Below are 22,415 nucleotides of genomic sequence, written 5' to 3' on the forward strand. Positions count from 1 at the left end.
CGGTTTGCTACTAAAGACCGTCACTCATGCCTTTGTCAACTCTACACTCAACCATTCCAACGCACTCAGAGCTACACTCTATAAACATTTGCTGCCTATGTCTTAACTTGCACTAGTTCCATTCCCCATAACCCATGGCCTACATTGGCTTCTTGTCAAGCAACATCTTAATCTCAAAATTGTCATCCTTGTTTTCAAATCCCAACATGGCCTCACTCCCCCCTACCTCTGTTATCTATTTCAGCCCCCCAACCCTCCAAAATAACTGCACTCATCTAATTCTGGGCTTTTCGATATCCCCAATTTTAATGGCTCCACTGTCATTGGCCAGTGCCTAGGTCTTAAGCTCTGAAATTCCTTCCTTATGCCTCTCTGTGTCTCAATCTCACTTTTTTCCTTTAAAACCCTTCTTAAAACCTATAACTTCTGACCAAGATTTTGATTATATTTTATGTGGCTTGGTGTTACACTTTGCTTTACTAATGCTCACGTGAAGCACCTTAGGACAGCATAGAGGGATTCCCAAGGTGTGTTTTATTCTCGTAGGAATTACCATTGTGAACGTTCCCACCCCCTACCAATGATGCAACAAGTATCTTGACATTTTTAAAATGTATTTATTTATTATTGTCATACGTAGGCTTACATTAACACTACAATGTATTTACTTTGAAAAATCCCTTAGTCGCCACACTCCAGCGCCTGTTTGGGTACACTGAGGGAGAATTTAGCATGGCCAATGCACCAGACTGTGGGAGAAAACTGGAGCGTCCAGAGGAAATCCATGCTGACATGAGGAGAATGTGCAGAGTCCACACAGGCAGTGACCAAGCCAGGAAATAAACTAGGGTCCCTGGGGCTGTGAGGCAGCAGTGCTAACCATTGTGCCATCATGCTGAATGTGAGGATCCCAATGAAAATACGTTTAAATATCATTATCAGGCCTTTTTGCTGACATGAATCCCAACAGGTCCCCCATGATGAACAGAATCTGCCTGATAAGAACATAAGAACTAGGAGCAGGAGTAGGCCATGTGGCCCCTCAAGCCTGCTCCGCCATTCAATAAGATCATGCTGATCTTTTCATGGACTCAGCTCCACTTACCTGCCTGCTCACCATAATCCGTAATTCCTCTACTATTCAAAAGTGCGTTATTTGCTATCAATTGAGGGGATTAGATGAAGACCAACAGGCCACTGGTCAATATACATAGCAGTATTACCAGCTTAGCATCTGACTATGTTCCAAATACTTCAATTTCAATTACCTCATTGTTAATATCACCATCAAATCAATTTATTTAGTGTTTTTTTTAAACAGTATGCCTTCCAAAGAATTCCACCCACAATTCCATTAGTTTCTTTTTCCTCAATTGTACCACAGGAGGTGTAAAGCATTTCCAGGTGTACTTCATGGCTGTCTGCACAATGCAATCTGAGAAATGGTTCATTTGCACACAAGTGCAGTTACTCAATTAGAAACCTCTTGAGTAAAAAACATTACTCATTCACTTGCAATGCATGTTCTGTGAAATATTTGTGTATGTCAACAGTATGGGTATTAAACCATACAATCCAATCCAACACTTTAGCACGGTACTGAGATATTGCTGCCGTGTCAGAGGCACAACTAATGGACTTCTCAAAAGAGATTGATAAAGTGTCACAGAGTAGACTGGAAAGCAACTTTCAATGACTGAAAACAGAGAGCAGTGGAAATTGGTTGTATTTCAACATGTAGGAAGACATACCATGGGGCTCCCCAGGGGTCAGTAGTAGGACTACTGTCATTCTTGTGTCCAGGGAAAAATTTGGAAGTATTCATAACTGTGAGGAGGCAGTGATAGACTTTAAGAGGACGGAGAGGCTGATGGAATGGGTGAAACATGGCAGATGAAATTTAATTTGGGAATGTGTAAAAGTGATGCATTTTGGTAGGAAGAATTAGGAAAGGCAATATAGAGTAGAGTAGAATTCAAAAAGGGTTGCAAGAACAGAGAAATGCAAGCATGAACCTTTTTAATAAAATCATTTGTTCGACCTTAAGATTAAGAGCTAGTGGACAGATACAAAGCACAATCAAAAAAGTAAGCGACATTATGGTCTTTATCTCAAAGGACCTGAAATACAAGAGGGAGAAAGTTGTGCTTCAGTTGGACAGGACTTTTGGTTCAATTCTTTCTGGGTGTTTTTATTCTTTCATGGAATTTGAGGCTGATTCTGGGCACTGCACTTTAGGGTGTGAAGATAGTTGAGAAGATGCAGAGAAGGTTTACAAGAATGGTTCCAGGGATGACAGACTTCAGTTATCTCGATAAATTGGAGAAGCTGGGGTTGTTTGCTTGAGAGAAGATTGAGAAAAGATTTAATAGAGACATACAAAATCATAAGAGTAGTTACAAAGAAAGTATTTGCATTAATGGAAGGTACGACAATAAAAGGATTCCGATATAAGGTGAACGACAAAAGAACCCACAACGGCATGAGGAAGAACATTATTACATAGCAAGTGGTTCAGATCTATAATGCACTGATTGATAGGCTGGTGGGACATGATGAATCTGCCTTTCAAATGACAATTAGGTAAGCACCAGAGAAGGTAATATCTGCAGGGCTATGGGGGAAGGGTGGAGGAGTTGACTAGTTGAGTAGCTCTTACAGTGAGGCAAAAGCATGATGGGCTGAAAGGCCTCCTTCTGTGCTTTATCTATTCTATGGCTATATAGCCACTCGTCTCTCTCTCTCTCTCTTTCTCTAACACAGAGAGATGTCTATGGTCCCCCGTGGACTATGGCTAATTACCTTACCTCAATTAAACATCACAATTAAATCTCCCAATAGGCTCCTCCAATCCAAAGAAAACAAGCACAGCCTCTCCAGTCTGGATTGTTAGCACAGGTGATAATTTTGAAATTGAAACAGAAAATTGTTTTCGTTCCAAAGAAGAATCATATTGGTCTCGAAACATTAATTCTGTTTTTCTCTTCGCAGATGCTGTCAGACATGTTGAGTTTTTTCCAGCATTTTCTGTTTCTAATTTCAGATTTACAACAGCTTCAGTATTTTCTTTCTCTTTAATAGAAATAAGTATGTATGACCTGACAGCTATTAGATAGACATGGTGACAAGGTTTCGATCTGAACATTGAAAACAATTTGACATTTCCAAAAGAGAGAATAATAGGAAAAGGTGGCGGGCTAGCACTCTTAATTAAAGATGATGTTAGTACAGCCTTAGCTCAAAAGGACAAGATATAGAATTAGTTTGGGTCGAGATAAGAAGTAGTTTTATGGGCCCCCTAACAATGGTTACACTGTAGGATAGAGTACACAGGAAGAAATAAATGGGGTGTGTAAGAAAGGTATTGCAATAATTGTGGATAAATTTAATGCAAAAATCAGATTGGCAAATCTAGCCTGGGGAATGATCTCATAAAGCATTCAGGACAATTTCTTAGAGCAGTACATTGTCAATCCAACTAGGGAGCAGACTGTTGTAGACCTGCAGACAGGCATTGGCAAATTTTTAAGGTGATACTGTAAAGATTTATCCCAATGAGAAAGACTGAGAAGGATGCATTATTTGTGGCTAAACAAGGATGTTACGTATAGTATTGAATTGAAGAAAACACTACAAAACTCCAAAGAGTAATGGCAAGTTGTAAGATTGGTCAGTTTTTAAGAACAGCAAAGAATTGCTAAAAAGAATAGAGACAGACAGATGAGTATGAGAGAAATCTAGCTCATAAAATTAAAAAAAAATTGTAAGAGTTTCTACATGAAGTTACATAGAAAAAGAGTAACTAAACCTTTAGAAGTGCATCTGGGGAATTGATAATAGAAAACCAGCAAATAGCAGAGACATTAAATGGATCTTTTGTTTTCACTGTAAAAGATTAAGGCCATGAATTTTTCCAATACCGGCCAAAACTGATGTTGGGTGGGCAAAGTGGCGGTAAAGTCACCGACAGCAAAGGTGGCTTTCACTGTCATATAATCCCAGACTTTTAATAAAAATGTTGAAGTCACAGGTTACACAGTGTATCACTGACGGAGCAGCCTCTGGTTTGCTCGCTGCACCAGTACTTGAGCTCCATTTTCAAAGGCTGCCCCAGCACACAGCGAGCAAACCACTCCCCCCAAGTGCACCCCCTAACACCACCCTGGAATAAATACAGGAGAGGTGATGGCCTAGTGGTGTCATTGCTAGACTATTAATCCAGAATCTCAGCTAATGTTCTGGGGCTTTGGTTCAATAAAAAAATCTGGAATTAAGAATCTACTAATGACCATGAAACCATTGTTGATTGTCAAAAAGACCCATCTGGTTCACTAATGTCCTTTAGGGAAGGAAATCTGCCATCCTGACCTGGTCTGGCTGACATGTGACTCCAGAGACACAGCAATGTGGTTGACTCTCGACTGCCCTCGAGGGGCAATTAGGGATGGGCAATAAATGCTGGCCAGTCAATGACACCCATGTCTCTCAAATAGATTTAAAAAAGTTAAAGCTGGCAATACCTTGGCACTACCTGGGCTATGCAGGCATTACCCTGACAATATCCTGGCAATACCTAGACTTGGTCACTACCTGGGCACGACCCTCACTGCTTGAATGCTGCACTCACCTGAGCTCCCCTGCAAGTACTGCTTGCCAGGTGCATGCCCTCTGAGACAAGTCATGCTTCATGCTGTAGTGACAGCATGGCGCCATGGCTGGCTTTTTAAGGTGAGTGTTTAGTTCTGATGTATGGAGCTAATACTTTACTATAATGAATTCTTGATGTCGAACAGTGAGGAAGTGGCACGTTACTGAAAGGGGAAGGGGGCGATCACGTCAGGCTTTCACATTCTTGTGAAATGCAACTTTGGCCTGTGTTGCGATATTTTCCACTCCTGTTACTGAAACTGCCCAACGCAAACAGGAGCGGAAAATCCTAACGTTAGAAAACTTCCCAAAGGTACTTGAAAATCAAGAAGTCACAAGGAGGGAGGAACTTAAACCAATTACCATCACTGGAGAAAGGGTGTTGGGAAAACTATTACACCCAACGGCTGACAAGACTCCAGAAATTTACACCCTAAGGCCTTAAAAGAAGTAGCTGCAGACATAATCAATGTGTTGGTTAAAATCTATCAAAGTGCCTATGATTCTGGAAGTATCCCAGCAGATTGGAGAATAGCAATTGTAGCACCTTTATTCAAGGAATAAGGGAGATACAGAGCAGGAAAGTATAGGCCAGTTAGTCCAACATCCCTCACTGGAAAATTGTTAGAGTTATTATTAGGGAGGTTACAGTAAAATATTAACAAAATTGCAGGCAGAGTGAACATGGAAGCAAAATTGCATGTAATTAATTTATTAGAGATCTTTGCAGGACCACAAACATATAAAGGGATGGATAAAGGGGAAACCTTAGATGAGGTGTACCTGGATTTCTAAAATGCATTTGATAAGACGTTACATCAAAGGTCACTACATAAGATAAGATCTCATAATGTAAGAGGTAACTTATTAGCATGGATAAAGGATTGATCAGCTAACAGCAGAGTTAGAAGTAAAGGGGTCATTTTCAGGTAGGCAAATTGTAACCACTGGAGTGCCACAGGGGTCACTGTTGGCCTTCAACATTTTACAATCCATATTGTAAAATTGGATGAAAGGATCAAATGTACAGTAGCTAAATTTGCCAATTACACAAAGATAAGTAGTAAAGTATGTTGTCAAGAGTGGTTAGCACTGCTGCTGCACAGCACCAGGGACCTGGGTTCAATTCCAACCATGGGTGACTGTGTGGAGTCTACACATTCTTCCCGTGTCTGTGTTTCCTCCAGTTGCTTCGGTTTCCTTGCACAGTCCAAAGATGTGTACGCTCGATGGATTAGCCATGGTAAATGTGCTGGGTTATAGGGCTAGGGCGGAGGGGAGGGACTGGATGGGATGCTCTTTTGGAGAGTTGGTGCAGACTTGATGGGCTGAATGGCCTTCCCCTGCACTGAAAGGATTCTATGATTCTAAAAGGAGGTCATGAGTCTGGGCAAAAATATGGCAATGTGGGACAATGTAAACTTGTCCTCTTTGGCAGGAAGAATAGGAAAGCAGCATATTATTTAAATTGTGGGAGCTTGCAGAGGGGTCTGAATGTTCTGGTATGTTAATCATAAAAAGATAGTATGCAGGTACAGCAAATGAGTCAGAAGGCAAATTGAATGTCGGCACTTATTGAAAGGGGAATGAAATATTAAAATAGAGAAGTTTTATTGCAGCTGTACAGTGCCTTGGTGAGACCACATCTGGAGTGCTGAGTATAGCATTGGTCTCCTTATTTAAAAAGGATGTAATTACATTCAAAGCGGTTCAGAGAAGATTCACTCAATCATTCCAGGAATAAAGGGCTTACCTTATGAAGAAATGTAGAAGAGATTGGGCCTTTACCCACAGGAGTTTAGAAGAATGAGAGGTGATCTTTTTGACCTGATGGAATGAATACTGAAAGATATTTCCTCTTGTGGGGAGACTGGAACTAGGCGGCACAGTTTAAGGATAAGAGGCCTCTCATTTATGAAAGGGGATAAGGAGATTTTTTATTTCTTCCAGAGGATTATTAATATGTGAAACTCTATTCTCCAAGGAGCAGTGGAAGTTGGCTTATTGAATTCATCCAAGGTAAAGTTAGACAGGTCTTTGATGGACAAGAAAGCCAAAGGTTATGAGAAAGACAGCAAGTGGAATTAGAGACTACAACCAAATCAGTCGTGATCTTATTCAATGGTTGAACAGGCTCGGAGGATTGAATAGTCTAATTCTGCTCCTAGGTCAATGATGCTATGTTACAATCTCTCCTCATAGCCAAAATTCTCCATCCTTGACAACATCTTCAACATCTCTAGTGAGATCACATCTTTCCTTTATTGTGGTAACCAGAACTGTTTGCTATACTGAACTGTGACCAAACCAGTGTTTGATATAGTTCTAGCATAACCTCCCTGTTCTTATACTCAAGGGTTTGGCTAAGTAAGGAATGCATCCCATGTGGAGACCAAAAGAGAAAATGCTGGAAAATCGCAGCAGGTCTGGCAGCATCTGTAAGGAGAGAAAAGAGCCAACGTTTCAAGTCCAGATGACCCTTTGTCAAAGCTAAAAGGCATAGAAAATTGGAGATACTTATAGTGCAGGGTGAGGGAATGAAAGATGAGTCATAGCCATAAAAACAAGGAGACAGGCTGCTAATGGTAGTCCATAGAGAGAATAGAAAGTGTGAATGGCCAAAGAGCAGAGGGGCTGAAGTCAGAGGGTGAGCTGTGACAAATGAAGATGGAGGGGTAAGATGGGTGGGAGAGAGGTAAAATTGAGAAAAAGGGGGAGAAAAGATAAGAAAAGGGGGGATAAAATAGAGGGAAAGAGTGGAGGGGGAAAGAAAAATAAAGAAAAACAATAAAGAAATAAAAGGTAGAGAACAGTTAAAAATAAATAAAATGAAAACAAAGGGATCAAGGTGGGATAGAGCTAATCATCTGGAGTTGTTGAATTTGATGTTGAGACCGGAAGGCTGTAAAGTGCCTAGCTGGAAAATGAGGTGTTGATTCTCCAGTTTCCGTTGAGCTTCACTGGAACATTGCACCAGGCCAAGGACAGACATGTGGGCCTGGGAGCAGGATCGTGTGCTAAAATGGCAAGCAACCGGAGGGTCAGGGTCCTGATTGCACACAAACCGAAGGTGCTCAGCAAAGCGATTACCCAGTCTACACTTGGTCTTTCTGATATAGAGGAGACCACATTGGGAGCAGCAAATGCAACAGAGCAAATTGAAAGAGATGCAAGTGAAACGTTGCTTAACCTGGAATGAACGTTTTGGACTTTGGATGGTAAGCATAGAAGAGGTAAAGGAGCAGGCGTTATGCCTTCTGCGATTGCAAGGGAAGGTGCCATGAGTGATGGAAGAGGTTTGGGTACAGTGGAGGAGTGCACTAGGTTATCCTGGAGGGGACCATCTCTCTGGAATGCTGACAAAGAGGGGAAGATGTGTTTGCTTTTGCCATGTATCCTGTGTACCTTCCTGACTACCTTGCTGATCTACCCAGCTTTCTTCAGAGACAAACACTCCTTGGTCCTTCTGTCCCTTGATATCTTTCAGTATCCTGTCAATTATTGTGTATTCCCTTACCCAATTTGTCTCCCTAATTGATTACCTTACACTTCACCCAATTGTATTCCATTTGCCATTTTCTCTCCACTTGACTGGGCTATTGATATCTTCCTGCAGTCGACGGCTTTCTTCCTCACTATCAACTCAAACTTCTTAATCATGCCTCCTACATGTAAGTCTAAACCATTGACATTCACCATAAAAAGCATGGGATCCAGTACTGATCCCTGCCAAACCCTACAGCCCTCCAATAACAAAAAAAACAGTTGAACATTTTCTTTTGCTTCCTGCCAATGAGTCACCCTTGGATCCAACTTGCCACTTTCCCTTGGATCCCCATGAGATTTTAAACTGCTGATCAGTCTGCCATCTGGGACTTTGTCAAAGCCTTTCTGAAATCCATGTGGATCACATCAAATGCATTGCCCTCAACAAACCTCTTTGTTACCTCCTCAAAATATTCAATCAAGTTACTGTAGTCAACATAACCTTCCTTTAACAAATCCATGTTAACCGTTCTTGATTATGCCTCTCTAAATGATGATTTATGCTGCCTTTCAGAATTTTATCTATTAATTTGCTCACTACTGAGGTTAGATTGACTGACCTTTAATTTGTTGGTCGATTCCTCCCTCCCATCGTAAACAGTGGTACAACATTAGCAGTCCTCCAGGTTTCTAGCACTGCACCATGCTTGGATCCACAGAGAACCGAGGCATGATGAACAGACGCTCTGCTATTTCTTTCCTTGCTTCCCTTATCTGTCTGGAATACATTTCAGTCAGACCTGGTGACTTATTGGGGTTGGGGTTAGGGCGGGGGGGTGAGGGGGGGAAGGGGTGGGGGATGGGGGTACTGGGGGGGCGGTGTGGCAGGAAGGGACAGTTTTCCAGCCCTGCCATCGCTGCACGAGAGGATGGAAAATTGGTGCTCAGTCAAATCTCCATTCATTGCCGCTGGATCAGAAAATCCTGCTGGTGAAAATTTCCCCCATCGACATTCAAAAAGGCTAAACACCTTTAATATTTCCTCCCGCCCTATGTTTATCCTGTCCAATATTTTGTACTCCTCCTCCTTAACTACAATATATGCACTGTGGTCTGTTTTGTGAAGACAGATGTAAAGTATTCATTAAGAACTGAGTGCCCAGATATTCCACCTCCATGCACAAGTTGTCCTTTTGTTCTGGAGCTGGCCTGACTCTTTCCTGAATTACCTCCCTTCTCTACCTATTTACCAAATGTTGCTGGCTTTCCTTGATTTTTCTTGCCAATGGTTTTTTTTCATGTCCTCTCTTTGCCTTCCTAATTTGCTCTTTAATTTCATCTCTGCACAGTCTAAAGTCCACCCACAGTCCCACTGCTGCAACAGTCACATCATTGCAAAATTCTGCCCCAGGTTCCCATTTTCTTCACTCCACTGACCTGAACATCCACAAAACTGTCGAACGTGTTGAGTAAACGTGACCGTGGGTGCACTGAATCTATGAACACCATCATTTCTGCAATATTTATAGACTCCACACAGTTTGTACTGCCCTTGAATCTTCTGGGACAGGTTTGTGGACGCAATGAGGTGCAGAATTCCAAAGCCCACTAGCTACACCTAGTGGCAGGAGCCTGAAAGTGCAACTTAAAGAGCTCAAGAAACAATTTTGATGGAGGTTGGTCCCATCCTATATTATTTTACTGGGGTTGAGGAAAGGTTAATCTACCATCATACTGGGTCAGCACCAAACATTTGATATGAGCTTGGCTCGGCCTTGCGCACTTTTTAATTTGAAAAGAGAAAGTTGAATTATTTAAAATATTTGGTCAGCAGCACAGAAACCTACATAAAATCCTTTGGTCCTGCCTTTCTAATGCTTGTAATCGTATTTACCAATATACAAAGTAAACTTTAGATTTGGATTTAGTTATTTTTGGGAGCACTTATTTCATTTTTGGTGCTTAATGAACATTGCTCTGGTGGCTTGACCTGAAGTTGATTTTTTCAATCTCTGTTTGACCAGGCTTGACGTCTGCTGAACTCCCAGCAGGATTGAAACCCTGGGCACTCCCACAGTGTGAGAGTTGAGACCACAGCCGTGGGTTTTCCTTTTATTATTTTCTTGATCAGAAGGCCCATTCGCAGGGGAAGAGGTCAGCTGTGTGATTGCCAACTTAACCTTCCTGCTGAACAGTAATTCAGCGAAAGTCTGAAACCCATCTGCACCATAAACGGTACAATATTAGTTTAAAATGTTGTTTTAACCGGCCATTGATTTTTGAGGGCAAATTGGAAAAGTATGATTAGAAATAAAGCAATATCAGCGCCTCAGTATAAGAATTTTACAGGCTCATTGTAATTTTTACGGCATTCATCTCAGCAGTTCTTATTTGTATCAGGCATACTTCTATGAATATCTCCACAGAATAAATAATACAAATCGACTTTTATAACCTAAACTGATTTCCATAGGATCTCATTTTGCTGTGGGAGAGGATTGATTCCTAAGCCTGGAAATGGGAAACCATCTAATGCATTAAAATCAAATTTCACTCCTACCTCTTTTCCTAGTGGTAATTCTTAATGTTGGACAAAGGGACTAATTGTTCATTGCTTGATTTTGCCAATCGGAATATTGTCGCCCGAAATCTAAGGAGCTGGTTATGAAGTACATTAGCCCTTTCAACCGAATGAATGACCTCCCCGCTTGAAATTCACCTTTGAACCCAGCACTCCCTAAAGGTGAACAGGGACTTGCCTCGCAAAGGTTACTGATCAGAAATAGATTAGTTTTGCAGGTTTCAATTGAGTTCAAGCGGAAGAGCATCTGCAATGCAGAACACCCTTACACTTGCTTGCAATGATTTTTTGCCAGTGTGCAAAAAATCAATGTATGGATAATTAGTCTAATGGATAACCTTTTGAAAAAAAATCTACTTGTCAATCGCATTGCAATAATGAAGGAAGGGACAATAAAATCATTTTAACTAATCTTTTCAAAATTCAGCCTGAAAGCCACCTAGTAGATAGCCTAGAGCTGGAATTGCTCAGATGTTGAAATAATCACACAAACATGTCTTTTTTTTTTGGCAAATAGAATACTGTAGCTTCAATGTATAGGATAGAGAAGAGGGGTTACTAGCATATGTGGAAATGCCTTCAGGGCACATTTACTTCCTTTTATTTTATCCAAATCTGGTTCATCAAAAAGAACGTACTGAAAGGTTGGTGCCAAGGAGATCAGATTGTGACCTCGAGGATCAAAACAAAGCCTTTGAGTGGGCAGCTAATGGCCTGTTTAGTACATCATCTGTGAAGACTGAGGAGAGTCAAAAAGAAAGCCATCACTTAGGGCCAACTACTACTGTTTGAGAAATCAGTAATCATGTGGGCTTTTGCAACAAGCCAAGCTATGCCATGGCCTATTCTCTTTAGGTGGATTAACCTTTATCCCTTGCTTTAAGACTGAACAGCTGAACCAAAGCCATGATAAAGCCACACTTACAGGAAAGAGCACTATAATAATCTACATTTACTATTCAGCAGACCATAAATAAGAGCCTAATTTGATTTAATGTCTCTAATGCTGAACAAGCAAATAGCTCATCTCAAAACTCTTAATATTCCACAAACCACTCTCCCAAATGTCCATTTCAGGCTAGCTCTCTTTTTTGCTTCTACAAATAAATGTTTTGTTTTGTTTTTGTTATCTGCTATCTACAATATATTGGGAAAAGAGAATTCATTTTCTAGTGAGGTATAAAAACTTTAATTATGAATGTGGATGGGGCGAAAGAATTATTATAAGGAGATGATCAAAATGACACTGCAGTATACTTATTTAAATGTACACTAACATTTATTGTTTTTTTTACAGACACCCAACATTAAATGTTATATTATGTTTTCCATCTGTCACTCTCACCACATCTCTGAAAAGGGACATTGACAGATTCCTGTGAAAAGCGTCATATTCTTACAAGAACATTTTGAGATGCAATGCATGAGTAATTTGAGACTTGACATGTGAGATTCTCCAGCTTCCCAGCTGCGTATTTCCTGCTGGCGGGAGGTGGTGCATTGTTTGCTAGTGGTGGGATTCTCTCGTCCTGCTATTGTTAATGGGAATTCCCATTGACATCACCCCCATGCTGGCGGGAGACCCATGGGTAGGAATGCACTGCCAGCGGGACTGGAGAATCCCACTGGCATGAATGGCCAGATAATTCCAGCTGACATATTGAGTAAAACATGCTTGGGTGAAACCATGATTTAATTGGATGGCACAGCAGGCTCAAGGGGCTGAATGGCCTATCTATTCCTCTTGCTATTTCTTGTATCTTTACAAAGCTCTCTGTCACTGGAATTTTCTTTGCATCACGTCTGAGTCCTTTGTTGGTTAAATTATAGAAATTGCTTGCAATGATTTACAACTACTCCAATATTGTTATATTGTGTGATTAACATGCTGATAAAAGGCAAACTGTTCTTTTTCCATTCAAGAATTCCTGTGTTTATGTACTTTATTTCAGCTAGGAAATAGACGGCACAAAAAGAATCCGTCTCAGAAAAGGAAAAGCCAAGAATAATGGCATTTAAGGACAAAAAAGTTCAGTCCCAGCTAGTTTGTACAAAGAAAGCTTCAAACATAATCCGTTAATGAGTTTTTCCCAAAACATGGAAAGGAACAAAGCAATAAAAAGTGACACTAAAAGAATTAAGAAGGGAAGAACATGCAATAGTATTTGGACTCTTTATACAATAGATTTTATGGGTTAACCTTCAAAACTAACACTTGGGAGGAATTCTCCTGACCTCACCCGCCACGGGAATTGTAGCAGGCGGGGAGGCCAGAACACACAAACATCCATTGGCCTTGGGAGTGGGATTCTCTAGTTCTGGGGTGAGAGTGATTGGAGAATCCTACTCCCAGTGAGGAACCTTGCTAGTCAGCTACACATCTGGTGTAATCATGGTTATGTTCCTGATTATTTTACATTATGTGAGACTGGCAGATGAGGGTCCTCCCAACAATATGAGAAGCAAGTCATTTCCGAAGTACAGAATCTTACTCTGTGCAAAGTTTAGTAGCTGTGCAGTCTATCTTATTTCATCCTGTCGTTTTTTTGGCAGAAATATTTCTGAATGGAAACATATGGGCCAGAGTTCTCCAGGCTTGCATGTCCTGTTGCCAGCGAGAACGGAGAATTTGGCGCTCAGCGAAATCTCCATTCACAGCAGCGGGACCGGAGAATCCCAACTAAGAGCGAGGTCAGGGAATTCCGACCACAATTTCTTCTTTCAACAACAGATTGCCGAAATTGAAAACTATAACGTGCCAGCAAACATTCCATTTTGTGTTTCCATCAGCTCATTGGAAACACAGCTACACAATACATAGGGGCTGGAGGTCACCATGACAACCAGGGTAGATTTTCAATGTTGCTACCCCCATATTAAACTGGTGTTCTGGATCAGCCACCATTCTCTTGCACCTGGGTGGCAAGTTGAAAATCTACCCCATAATTAAAATAAAAGAAAGTATTGATCAGTGTTATTAACATACTTGTGACAGGACAAGTAACTGATTCTGCCTTCAACCCTGAAATGTCATGCCTACTGCTAGTGATGTTAGAAATAATTTCTCCCGCTAAACAATTCATATAAATCTGCTATGTACATAATTCATAAATGGTACCACAGTTCTGAATTCCCATGTGGCCTCACTCTAGCAGTGGAAATGTGGAAGCAAAGGATTCTGGCCCATTGTTTGCATGCCTTTTGATTGTATATAAATTGTATTGAATTGTATGCCAATGGGTGGGCATTAACTGGGATCCACCTGTGCTCCTACACGTAAGCACAGACTGAAATCATGACGGCTGGTTTAGGAAGTGTAAACCTGTAATGTGTAACTCTGTAAATAAAAACTTATAGAAGTGTAAAGAGGATATTTCAATATTTATATAGAATAGAATCCTTATAGTGCAGAAGGAGGCCATTCAGCCCATCGAGTCTGCACCGATCACAATCTCTCCAGGCCCTATTCCTGTAACCTCACTTATTTACCCTGCTAATCCCCCGACACTAAGGGACAATTTCGCATGGCCGATAAACCTAACCCGCACATCTTTGGACTGGAGGGAGGAAAGCAGAATGCCTGGAAGAAACCCACGCAGACATGGGGAGAATGTGCAAACTCCACACAGACAGTGACGCGAGGCTGGAATTGAACCCAGGTCCCTGGCATTATGAGACAGCAGTGCTAACCACTGTGCCACCCCATTTTAGGTGAGAACTAGTTCTCGTGTGACTCAGGTCTCAAATTCTACTCCCACTCAGCCATCTGTTTTCTCTCCTAGAGTTTCAGGATCCACATGATACAAAGATGATTTCCAAATTCCTTCTGTAGAAATCCCAAGTTTACTTTGTTTATTTTGTAACAAGTGGACGTTTGTAACAATGTGGTACCATTGATATATCAATTGCTACAATACTAGGCAGCTTTTAATAGTCAACTATAATACACATTTTGGACTGTCTGGGACCATTTAAACTTCAATTCCTCCCAATTCTATCTCCTCTTTTCCCGGAGATTTTGGCTTTTGTTTCAACATGGCTACCAGGAACCCTACATTATTTTAGTCATTCAGCTACTCTTCATGTGACTGCGGTGAATGTGGCGCACCATTTGATAGTGGAGGACATCTGAGCTGAAACCTGTGCATTGGAGGTCCATAACGTACACTGTGCAGTGCTGAGCACTGTACAGAGATTGAGACTGGATTGCTCCATTCAGGAATAGGAATCCGGATTCACTTTTCTTTCTCCTACCCTCAGTCAGTCATGAGCCCAGCTGAGATTAGCTAACTCACAAAACAAATTGGTACGTGTAGAAAAATATTTCCTCATTGTATAATAAAAATGTGAACATTTCTGACAATTCTGCTATCTTTAAAACTGGAGAAAATAAATCTTTGCCCTTAATGCTGCAGAGAAACAGGAATGTACAAGACTGGGAATGTCCTGTATGGCCCATCGCTCATATCTCAGGACCAATTTTACAATGTCTCAAGGCCCTGGACATCATTTGACATTTATTTTTAATGTTATTGACCTAAAGGTTGAACTGGTTTTTAGACATCTTTTGCATTTAAGCATGCATTCATAGAACTCCTCCAACCTCGAATACGGAGTGATTGAATTGGCAGTTTCAGTACAACTGGCTGTCCATAACTCTAAACAGGCGCCAATAGCAAAAGATGTGGCTGACAGTAAAGCCCCGCCTCAAATATTGTGCAATATCTTAGCAAAATGAGCGTAACAAGTATTTTGTGCAGTCACCAAAATACAAAGCTGGAGTGATCATAATGAAGCTCATGAAAGTCTATCCAGTGTATTTGTTCTGATGATTGGCCGTTAGCACATGGACGTGGATAATCTGTTGGTGAGGATCACCCATTCAGTGTAGAATTAAACCAATAATCATTCCCTTTGAATCAATGGAATGAAAACCCAATGGGTTTTACACAAACGATTGATCCATTCAGTACTGGTGAAAACTTAGCCCAATCTGCACCGAAAATCAACCAATTTCATAATATCAGAGGAAGTTTCTTTGAGGTAGCAGTCTTTGCAATAACTGTCATGAGCTGAAGTTAACCAATCTCTCTCGTATCATCACTTTGCATTGTTGCCAACAATGTATCTTTTTCTAGATTCCACCCACCTTGTCCCCAGAAACAATCTCAGTAATAAACACAAGGAAGTTTCGGCGGAGGGATATTGAGAATGTGCAATGTTATTGACAACCTGCAGAAATAAATACATTTTAAGCAAAAATATCGAAAACTGATGAGAAAACCTGTTTAGTGATTGACCAGTGAATGCAGGAAAATTAATGGGTACCGCAGAGAAACCGGAGCAGCCTCTAAAGGAGGTGTTCCAGGTGTTTTAATTTGACATGAATGAACACAATCAACAATTGCTGTCTTCTTGAAGATTTGACATCCTAACTGGTTAATCCTAAAACAGACGAATGGCCACATCTCATTGTCTTGGTGTGATTGGAATGGCTGTGTCAAGGTAAATCAGATTAACCGCTTGTGGAAGCTGATATCTATTCGGAGGTCTCCTATGTGATGCCACCAGTTGTCTCCCATGGTTGTGCATTTGTTCCTCCTCTAAGTGACAACCGGCTCCTTCACTGCACGTTGCAGCTGTTGCACATCCTGTAGATAAAGAACAAGATTAAACATTGAGTCATATGGCATACATCAATGCAACCCTTTAAATATTTTGTTATTATTATCTTAAACAGTCTTCAAATATATCAGTGGCTATCCACTGTTTTATCACCTGAAATCTGACTCAAAGATGAATGCACGCACTTTTATTCAGAAGTTCAAAACAAATTTTCATGAGCATAATACGGACATGAGAAATATGAGCAGGAGTAGGCCCCGAGCCTGCTCCCCCCATTCAATAAGATTGTGGCTGATCAATGTGGCCTCAACTCCACTTTCTTGCCTGCCCTCCATAACCCGCGCCCCCCTCGTCTGCCTAGCTTGGCCTTTGAATATATTCACTGACCTTATCGCCATTGCTCTCTGTGGAAGAGAATTCCGAAGATTAATGACCCTCTGAGAAAATCAGAATCAGAAAATCTCGGAGTCTGCCGTTTCCCATTCTTGTGTCTTTCCCATGGAAATGTCACTGTCAGCAGTCGAATGACTTCCAGCATCTGCTTCAGCCACAATGCACCTCCCCATTAAGAATGGCTTCAGTGCAGGCTAGCTTTAACTTGTACAGACCAATCGTCATGTTATGGACATGCTCAGGCATGTAGCCACTTAGCAGCATGCTTCATGCTGACTGCATGCTTCAATTATTTAAATTTGCAGACAAACTCTGTGTGACTGTCTGCACTGGAAACAACAAGAGCGGCCTAATTACTCAGCAATCCTGTGCCCGTTTATATGGGTTATCACATTTCTGGCCTACAACTCCTTTAGTATATGCATGTACTTCCCTAAATTGCAACATTTTCACATAAGTCCATATTGCTGTCTTACTGCCGGGGGAGGTAGTAGAAGCAGGTACGATAGTGACTTTTAAGGGGTGTCTGGACAAATACATGAATAGGGTGGGAATAGAGGGATATGGTCCCCGGAAGGGTAGGGGGTTTTAGTTCAGTCAAGCAGCATGGTCGGTGCAGGTTTGGCAAGCCGAAGGGCTGTTTCTGTGCTCTAATTTTCTTTGTTCTTTGTTCTTTGCTCTGTGCAGCAAATGCCTGCCTACCACTGAGAGGAAATGGACATAGCAGTGGCAATATTATTTACAAAGAGAATCAAATTGCTGCATCTTGTAATTTAGCAGGAAGTTTTAGATTCCAGCCCTGTAATGAAAATGTACACTTCATTTTCACATCAACTTCAAAAAAGTCCACATATGCTTATAGATTGAAAATTGTTGCTAAGATATGACAGACTAGAAATTAAGCAGACAATCAGCGCCACTGTACAAGCCTCACACAGACCCCAAACTCCCCCGACAATTTTAAAGAAAGGTGTCTGGCTAACCTGATTCTGTGGCATGGCCATGACTTTCTGTTCTTAGAACATGGACTGTACAAGCTTCCCCATCCTTCCAGTTAGACTCCACCACTGTGCAAAACTGGAACAAACAAGCAGCAGATTGTAAATACTGTGAGCATTAGATCCAGCAAGTTAGAACAGAGATAAGTGGAAACAATGAAAGCAGAGAGGCTATATCTAACTTAATGGAAAGCTATAGTTAAATTACAAGGGAATCATTCAATATTAATAAACAAATAAATAAACTAATTGGTTCATCAGTCATCAACCTTTTCTCGGAAAAGTTAATTTTGCTGATGCAACCGTGTAACCACAGGCATTAGTGATTGCATATCTATATTCGATGCAGTAGTAATCTGCTTACTCTCTCCCTTGGAAATGCTTTAATACATTGGTAACTTTGCTCTGGATACTTCATAATTATTTATGTTCTACTCCCCGCTGATGAAAGAAAACTAAACACCAAAAACTGCTATGTTTCAGGATTTAAAAACAGAAAGTGCTGGAAAATCTCAGCAGGTCTGACAGCATCTGTGGGAGGAGAACAGACCCTTCATTGACAGCCAGAAACAAAAATACAAAATAAAAGCAAAATACTGCAGATGAAGTGACAACATAGACAGCCAGATGTCAGACCTGCTGAGATTTTCCAGCATTTTCTGTTTTGGTTCAGATTCCAGCGGCTGCAGTATTTTGCCTTTACCTTAATACTTCAGGAATAACTTCACAGAAGGAGGCCATTCAACCTATCCAGTCCGCACCAACAGCAATCCCATTTAGACCTTATCCCCATAACCCCACGTTTACCTTGCTAATCCCTCTAACCTACACATCCCAGGACACTAAGGGGCAATTTAACATGGCCAATGCATCTAACCCACACATTTTTGGACTGTGGGAAGAAACTGGAGCCCTGGGAGGAAACCCACACAGACATGGGGAGAAAATGCAAATTCCACACAGACAGTGACCCAAGCCATGAATTGAACCCAGATCCCTGGAGCTGTGAGGCAACAGTGCTAACCACTGTGCCACCCGCTAACTTGCACTTCCATTGTTGTGTCTAAACCTCTGTTTGCTTTTCCTTCTTTTGTTCATCTTTCCTTTTTTTGTGGCATCACAGACAAGGCCAGCATTCATTGCCCAACCCGAATTGCCTGCATTGGTGGTGAACAGCCTTCTTGAACTGCTGCAGTCCATGAAGTGTAGGTACACCAGCAATGCTATCGGGGAGGGAGTTCCAGGACTTGACCAAACAACAGTGAAGGAATGGTGATATTGTTCCAAATTGGGCATCATAATCCAGTAATTCAGAGGGTTGGACTAATGTTCCAGAGACATGAGTTCAAAACCCATCATAGCAACAATTCAATTATTTAATAAATCTGGAATAATAAAATTCAGTAAGATTGATAATAAAACAACTGGATTGTCATAAAATTTCACCTGGTTCAATAATGTCCTTTAGGGAAAGAAATTTGCCATTCTTTCCTAGTCTGGCCTACATGTGAATCCAGACACACAGTCACGTGCCTGACTCTTAAATGCCCTCTGAAATGGCCTGAGAAGCCTCACAGCTGTATCAAACTGGTCAACAAAAGTAAAAATAGAATAAAATTGGGCAGCCTGCCTGATAGGTGGCAGTGCTCCCATGCATATGCTTCCCTTGTCCATCTAGGTGGTAGAGGTCATGGGTTTGGAAGATGCTGTAAAAGGTGCACTGGCAAGTCGCATCTGTGCATCTTTTGGATGGTACACACTGCTGTCACTGTGTGCTGGTGGTATAGGGGGTAAATGTTTAATGTGGTAGATGGAATGGCGATCAAGTGGGCCATTCTGTGCTTGAAGATGTTGGGGAGTAAAGGAGTGAATTCTTGCCACAAAATTCCAAGTCTCTGACCTGCTCTTGCAGGCATGGTGTTTATAAGGCAAATCCTGTTGAATTTCTAGTCAATGGTGACCCTCAGGATGTTGATAGTGGGGGCAATGTCATTGAACCTCAAGGGGAGATGGTTACATTCTCTAACTGCTAATTTGGCATGTTGATATACTAATGTAGGTTAAAATTGGTATAGAGGGATATGGGCCAAATGTGGGTAACTGGGACTAGCTTTGTGGTAAAAAAAAAACAGCATGGACAAGTTGGGCTGAAGGGCATGTTTCCAAGTTCCAAACCTCTATCACTATAGATCATGTTTCTTTAAAAACAATTAAATCTTGGTTAACTCCAAGTCGATAATCCAAATGAGCGATTCAAATAGCTTTAGACCTTATGGTGGTGAAACTTGGCCACACATATCCAAGGCAAGGTACACTGAGGCAGGCCATGGGGGCAAAGGGGGAGGCAGGTCTGGGTGCATGTTGGATGTTAAATCTCTTAAAATTGATGTTGGGTATAGATCTTGACAATATCCAGCTTTTTTGAGGCTAAGGCATTAAAATATTCCAACAGATAATTAAATATTTTTAAGAAAAGATTTCAGCTTTAACAGCCAGCAGACCATTTCCCAGGCTGTGCAGAACTTACCAGGATCACCAAAGTGGCAACACAGGAAAAAATGCTTTTTCAATAAAACTGAAAGGCTGGAAAGCCTTTGAATTGTGAAACTGAAGAGCTGCAGCCATGGCCAGGTGAGAGGCTGTTGTTCAAGCACTCATTCTCAAAGAGAACTCTCAGTGCTTGACAGGTGATCGGCAACTTTTTGGACACTTCATCACCCATCTAGCATTTCACTCGCCTTCAGTCGCACTTCCTTGCTGACTGTAACACCAACAACAGCAGCAGCAAGGGGAACAGCACCCACATTCCCCACCATATGCCACTCCCAAGATAGACACAAAAATGGTGAGATTTTCTGGTCCCACCAGCTGTGGGAATAGTCATGGATGAGATGGAAAATTTGACGGACCAGTAAAACATTTGGGCAGGAATTTCCAGTCTCACAGTGCGTAAAACCAGAGAAATGCACCCAATGCTCCAGCTCCAAAAAGGCAAGATCCCAATAAAGGGAATAATGTGTAAGCACCATTGTCTCAGATGGCTCAGACTCACATGGCAAGATTTCTCAAACATGACCTCCTGCTAAATAGGCCAAGTGAGCACATGTTTCCAGTAGTTATCAATGGTCTGTCACCAGAGTGTTACCTCATCAGGTCTCTGTCTTTCCTTGAAGTTGTGCCCCCTCTTCTCCTGCAAGGAGAGAAAGAAAGTTATGAGGTGAGAAATAGCTTGTGTGGACAGGAGGGAAGGACAAACAATTGTGGTGGCTGATTGTGAGGTATGGATGTGAGAGAGCTGTAGGGTGAGGCTGAGAGCTGACTGAGCAAATGGGGATATCAGGTGCCTGCAGAGAGAAAGGGAAAGATACTGGGTGTGTTATTCTGACTGATGCTGTGCAGGAAAATGTTGGGAAAGTCAAATGTGGGGCTTCACATTTGAAACTGTAATGCCTTTCCTGCCCTCGTGGGTTCCTGGATTCTTTTGGGACACTGATTCACAGGTTGGAGGGGCAACAAATTCGCTTCTGATTTAGAACCATAGAACACTACAGCACAGAAACAGGCCTTTTGGCCCTTCTTGGCTGTGCCGAACCATTTTTTTGCCTAGTCCCACTGACTTGCACCTGGACCATATCCCTCCACACCCCTCTCATCCATGTACCTGTCCAAGTTTTTCTTAAATGTTAAAAGTGAGCCTGCATTCACCACTTCATCTGGCAGCTCATTCCACACTCCCACCACTCTCTGTGTAAGTACATAACATAAGAACATAAGAAATAGGAGCAGGAGTAGGCCATCTCGTCCCTTGAGCCTGCTCCACCATTCAATAAGATCATGGCTGATCTGATAGTAGTTCAGTTCAATTTACCTGCCTGCTCCCTATAACCTGTAATTCCCTTATATGTGTGTGAAGAACCCCACTCAATATTCCCTTTAAACTTTTCCCCCTTCACCCTTAACCCATGTCCTCTAGTTTTTTTCTCCCGTAGCCTTAGTGGAAAAAGCCTGCTTGCATTCATTCACTCTATCTATACCCATCATAATTTTATACACCTCTATCAAATCTCCCCTCATTCTTCTATGCTCCAGGGAATAAAGGCCTAACCTATTCAACCTTTTCCTGTAACTTAGTTTCTTAAGTCCCGGCAACGTCCTTGTAAACCTTCTCTGCACTCTTTGAACCTTATTAATATCCTTCCTGTAATTAGGTGACCAAAACTGCACACAATACTCTAAATTCGGCCTCACTAATGTCTTACACAACCTCACCATGGCCACTTCCATCCATGCCTGCTTGGTTGGGGAGGCCATTCTCTCCCTCCATCCTTGGGATAGAACACTTCCTTGCAGCCCTTCAGATCCCATATTGGGACCTTCGGATAAGCGGAGAGACCCAGCGAGCAGGATTCCAAGGTCTCCTCTCCATTCCTGTGGTTACTGCAACCTCAGAAAACCATGTGGAGTTGACTTATTCTGATGCATGCCAAATTCCCTTTAATTAGAAGAACTTCCTTTCATAAAGCCAGTGTGTCAGTTTGCCCACATCCTCTGACTGCTCAGGGAACCCAGAAGCAGGATATTAATGCTATGGCTCAGTTATAGAGATCATAACAGATTCTCAATCCAATAATAGTGCCACTGAATTTGCGAGGCAAGCTGTTCAGTATGACAATATGATTTCAGTT

At 41.6% G+C, this 22,415-nt stretch overlaps 1 protein-coding gene across 6 annotated transcripts in view; it reads right to left on the bottom strand.

Annotated features, from left to right (window-relative positions):
• Positions 1 to 12,021: 12,021 nt before the first annotated feature.
• The window catches only part of egf (epidermal growth factor), a 118,000-nt gene continuing 107,606 nt past the window's right edge, over positions 12,022 to 22,415 (bottom strand). For 4 of the 6 annotated variants that reach the window (XM_080191838.1, XM_080191844.1, XM_080191822.1 and 1 more), the window contains 3 exons: positions 20,876 to 20,920; positions 17,716 to 17,809; positions 12,022 to 16,365 (listed from right to left, as the gene is read on the bottom strand). In XM_080191838.1, coding sequence (XP_080047964.1) covers positions 16,184 to 16,365; positions 17,716 to 17,809; positions 20,876 to 20,920 — 321 coding nt within the window. In that variant the 3' untranslated portion in view covers positions 12,022 to 16,183. The remainder of the gene's footprint in view (positions 16,366 to 17,715; positions 17,810 to 20,875; positions 20,921 to 22,415) is intronic. The other 2 variants (XM_080191851.1, XM_080191830.1) reach the window with 1 other exon arrangement.

The sequence above is a fragment of the Carcharhinus amblyrhynchos genome, chromosome 1 (genome assembly GCF_965287045.1).
Source record: "Carcharhinus amblyrhynchos chromosome 1, sCarAmb.v2.hapA, whole genome shotgun sequence".
In the NCBI taxonomy this organism is placed as follows: domain Eukaryota; kingdom Metazoa; phylum Chordata; class Chondrichthyes; order Carcharhiniformes; family Carcharhinidae; genus Carcharhinus; species Carcharhinus amblyrhynchos.